The following is a 5000-nucleotide window of genomic DNA, read 5'->3' as shown; positions in this document are numbered from 1 at the left end:
GTAAATTCATGAAGCCTGGGGAAGATGCCCTCCTAATTGATAAAGGATTAAAAAATAAAATGGCGCTGGGCGTGGATAGAAGAAATAGAGAAAGACGGTAAGCCTTAGCTGGTGCAAGAAGTTAAGAGAAGCAGGTGCTTGCTTCTGCACTTTGTGCTCGAGAAAGCTAATATATGCAACTAGCGGTAAAAAAAGTGCTACCACGTCACAAATCCGACCCCGCTCAGAAAGCAGCTGTTTGCGCTCTCCAACACACAACACGATTACCGAGAGCAACAACCACAGCTGACGTAACGGCATCAATGACTGACCGTGTGTGATGTGAAAATACGTGTGTGCACGTTCATCGCAGAACACGACTTGTCTGTCAAGCTCTCCCAACCCTGTTTATTGTGTTCAAAAGGTGAATCGATGTCCTTTTCCTGTCGTGGACAAGCTTAGCAGCAAAAGTTGATATCAAAAGTATCCTAAATGCTACATGTGTTACTTCTATATTGTAGTGAGGTGGAGTACTATTGCCACCTACTGACCTTTCTTGTTATTGCAGTTTCAAAAGGCCCACCATAATCTGCAATCATCCCCCCCCACACACAGACACACATCCACACAAATAAACGCACACACACACACACACACACACACACACACACACACACACACACACACACACACACACACACACACACACACACACACACACACACACACACACACACACACACACACACACACACACACAATCATGAACAGTGTGTTTATAGGTCTGACAGGAGGGTCATGATGAAGTTCAGGCTCAGGATTTTTTTTGCTTTAACCCATGCACACACCAAACTCATGATGTTCTGTCTGACTAGTATCTGTGTGTGTGTGTGCGTGTGTGTGTGTGTGTGTGTGTGTGTGTGTGTGTGTGTGTTCAGGTGGATGTGTTGGAGTCTCAGTTCTCTCAGCTGCTGCAGCAGATAAACTCCACCAGAGACTTTGAGAGCATCAGACTTGCTCACGATCACTTCCTGAGTAACCTGCTGGCCCAGTCCTTCATCCTGCTCAAACCGGTACTGATTACTGCTGTGATCAATACTGTGATCAATACTGCATTAGAGGAGAACTCGCTTTATTAGACATGTCTTAATTAACCTTAGTCTGTCTTCAGGTGTTTCACTGTCTGAACGAGATCCTGGAGCTGGTTCACACCTTCTGCTCTCTGGTCAGTCAGAGCGTCTCGTCTCTGGATGAGCGGGGGGGTGCTCAGTTGGACATCCTGGTCAAGGTAGAGTCAATTATCTCGTTTTTTTCTCTAACGATGATTTAATCTCGTTTTTTCTCTCACGATGATTTAATCTCGTTATCTCTCTAACGATGATTTAATGTATTTTTTCTCTCACGATGGAGATTTCTAGAAATATATTTTGTGTGTTTGTTTCAGGGCTTCAGACGTCAGTCGTCTCTGCTGTTTAAAATCCTGTCGAGCGTCAGGAACCATCAGATTAACTCCGACCTCGCTCAGCTGCTCCTGAGACTTGACTACAACAAATATTACACACAGGCCGGAGGCACGCTGGGCAGGTAGGACGAATAATACACTGATAATATACGTTTACATCTATGTATTATCTAAGATTAACACCATACACAGATATACGACTACACCGTTATAATGTTAATGTAGCAAACCTGTGGTGCAGAAAGTCAACATACCAACATAAATATTAGTAACAAACCAGCTGCTTTCACATCATCTGAGATTCTGAGGAATGAAGTAAATCTCTGTGATTGTCTTGTTAAATAGCATTAAATGTCCAGGTGTGCACATAAATATTATAATGAACTCATCAGACCTGTAACCTGTTCTTTCCTTTCAGTGTTTAAGACGAGCTGTGAGGATTAAAACTTTGTCTGTGAACAGAAGAAACTCCTGAAACTGCTCTGAAACAAACTCAGTTAAATGATCTTTAAAGAGGTAAATCACCGTCATATTCTCCTCTCTCCACAGAGGTATCCAGTCGTGCAGCTCGTTTATCATGTCATGTCACGATGTAAATACAGCATAAGGTTTTAGACGTTTAAACACACAGGAGACGGTTTATTCTGAGCCTGACTGACCTCACAGTGAGACAGTAGATCCAGTCAGCTGTGGATTATCACAGCAGATCAAGTTTCTTGTAAAAGCTACTTAATAAAATTAGATTCTACACTGAGCTGAAGTGATCAGATTAATGAATCCTGGTTTGTAAATTAAATTAAAGGAACAGTTCAACATTCCTTACAGATTGTAATCTCTCGTGTCCGTCTGTCAAACATGAAGCTGTACTTTTAGAGCAGCGAGGAAGAACAAGAACTAACAGATTTCAGCTTGTCTTCATCAGCACCACGGTTGGGAGACTGTTTGCTTAGCTTAGCATAACCACCTCCATATACATTGGGAGCAGAAACCTGAGAAACACCTGAGTCTACCTGCAGAGATTAAGAATGTTTGAGCTGCTCACTGACTTTGTATGAACTGTAAATAAAATAAACATGGCTGTCTGTTTCTCTAGAATAAATACACATTACTGCACTGTAGAATAAAAGTGTAATAAAGTAAACTGTGTTAAAATGAAGCGTCTTAGTTTATTGTCCATAAACACGAACACCTGAGTTTACCTGCAGGATGTGAACATGTTTCTGTCTTTGTATGAACTGTAACTACACTGCTCAAAAAAATTAAGGGAACACTTAAATCAAACATCAGATCTTGATGAACGTATAATTCAGGTTGAAAATCTTCACTGATGTACATTGTATAATTTGTTGAGAACAAAATGATGTAACAACGGTCGATGGAAACCAAAATCATCAGCTCATTGAGGGTTGGATTCAAAATCACGCCCAAAATCAGAGTAAAAATTGAAATCACAGGCTGATCCAACTTGCCTGAATGTCGTCATGGCAACTCTTGATGTGACTCAGTAGTGTGCATGGCCCCCACGTGCCCATATGCACTCCCGACAACGTCTGGGCATGCTCCTGATGAGTCAGCAGATGGTGTCCTGGGGGATCTCCTCCCAGACCTGGATCAGGGCATCAGTGAGCTCCTGGACAGTCTGTGGCGGTACTTGGCGGCGTCTAATGCACCGATACATAATGTCCCATAGGTGCTCAATTGGATTTAGGTCGGGGGAACGAGAGGGCCAGTCAATGGCATCAATGCCTTCATCATCCAGGAACTGCCTACACACTCTGTCCACATGAGGCCGGGCATTGTCCTGCACCAGGAGGAACCCTGGGCCCACTGCACCACCATGAGGTCTAACAAGTGCTTGGAGGATGTCAGGATAAATAAAAAAATTGTCCGCCTGTTTCTATAGGATAAATAAAAAACATGTCTGCCTGTCTCTATAGGATAAATAATAAACATGTCTGCCTGTTTCTATAGGATGAATAATAAACATGGCAGCCTATTTCTATAGGATGAATAAAAAACATGGCCGCCTGTTTCTATAGGATAAATAAAAAAACATGGCAGCCTGTTTCTATAGGATAAATAAAAAACATGGCCGCCTGTTTCTATAGGATGAATAATAAACATGGCAGCCTGTTTCTATAGGATGAATAAAAAACATGGCAGCCTGTTTCTATAGGATAAATAATAAACATGGCAGCCTGTTTCTATAGGATGAATAAAAAACATGGCCGCCTGTTTCTATAGGATGAATAATATACATGGCCACCTGTTTCTATAGGATAAATAAAAAAACATGGCAGCCTGTTTCTATAGGATGAATAATAAACATGTCCGCCTGTTTCTATAGGATAAATAAAAAAAACATGGCAGCCTGTTTCTATAGGATGAATAATAAACATGTCCGCCTGTTTCTATAGGATAAATAATAAACATGTCTGCCTGTTTCCTGCCTGTTTCTATAGAGTAAATAATAAACATGTCTGCCTGTTTCCTGCCTGTTTCTATAGGATAAATAATAAACATGTCCCCGTTTCCTGCCTGTTTCTATAGGATAAATAATAAACATGTCTGCCTGTTTCTATAGAGTAATTAATAAACATGGCCGCCTGTTTCTATAGGATGAATAATAAACATGTCCGCCTGTTTCTATAGGATGAATAATAAACATGTCCGCCTGTTTCTATAGGATGAATAATAAACATGTCTGCCTGTTTCTATAGAGTAATTAATAAACATGGCCACCTGTTTCTATAGGATGAATAATAAACATGGCAGCCTGTTTCTATAGGATGAATAATAAACATGGCAGCCTGTTTCTATAGGATGAATAAAAAACATGGCAGCCTGTTTCTATAGGATGAATAATAAACATGTCTGCCTGTTTCTATAGAGTAATTAATAAACATGGCCACCTGTTTCTATAGGATGAATAATAAACATGGCAGCCTGTTTCTATAGGATGAATAAAAAACATGGCAGCCTGTTTCTATAGGATAAATAATAAACATGGCAGCCTGTTTCTATAGGATGAATAAAAAACATGGCCACCTGTTTCTATAGGATGAATAATATACATGGCCGCCTGTTTCTATAGGATAAATAATAAACATGGCAGCCTGTTTCTATAGGATGAATAAAAAACATGGCCACCTGTTTCTATAGGATGAATAATAAACATGTCCGCCTGTTTCTATAGGATGAATAATAAACATGTCCGCCTGTTTCTATAGGATGAATAATAAACATGTCTGCCTGTTTCTATAGAGTAATTAATAAACATGGCCACCTGTTTCTATAGGATGAATAATAAACATGGCAGCCTGTTTCTATAGGATGAATAAAAAACATGGCAGCCTGTTTCTATAGGATAAATAATAAACATGGCAGCCTGTTTCTATAGGATGAATAAAAAACATGGCCACCTGTTTCTATAGGATGAATAATATACATGGCCGCCTGTTTCTATAGGATAAATAAAAAAACATGTCCGCCTGTTTCTATAGGATGAATAATAAACATGTCCGCCTGTTTCTATAGGATGAATAATAAACATGTCCGC

At 40.1% G+C, this 5000-nt stretch overlaps 1 protein-coding gene across 2 annotated transcripts in view; it reads left to right on the top strand.

The window, feature by feature from the left end:
- Positions 1-2554, top strand: part of tubgcp4 (tubulin gamma complex component 4) — a 7665-nt gene extending 5111 nt beyond the window's left edge. The window contains exons 15-18 of one of the 2 annotated variants that reach the window (XM_069679280.1): positions 918-1052; positions 1151-1267; positions 1424-1563; positions 1860-2554. In XM_069679280.1, the coding sequence (XP_069535381.1) occupies positions 918-1052; positions 1151-1267; positions 1424-1563; positions 1860-1866 (399 nt within the window). In that variant the 3' untranslated portion in view covers positions 1867-2554. Of the gene's footprint in view, positions 1-917; positions 1053-1139; positions 1268-1423; positions 1564-1859 lie in introns of those variants that run through there. The other variant, XM_069679281.1, reaches the window with a different exon arrangement.
- The last annotated feature ends 2446 nt before the right edge of the window (positions 2555-5000 follow it).

The sequence above is a fragment of the Semicossyphus pulcher genome, unplaced genomic scaffold (genome assembly GCF_022749685.1).
Source record: "Semicossyphus pulcher isolate SPU_LCO1_2020_fin unplaced genomic scaffold, fSemPul1.0.p SCAF_38, whole genome shotgun sequence".
Lineage (NCBI taxonomy): Eukaryota > Metazoa > Chordata > Actinopteri > Labriformes > Labridae > Semicossyphus > Semicossyphus pulcher.
The sequence above is the reverse complement of the archived record's forward strand: the minus strand, read 5'-3'. Positions and strand labels throughout refer to the sequence as shown.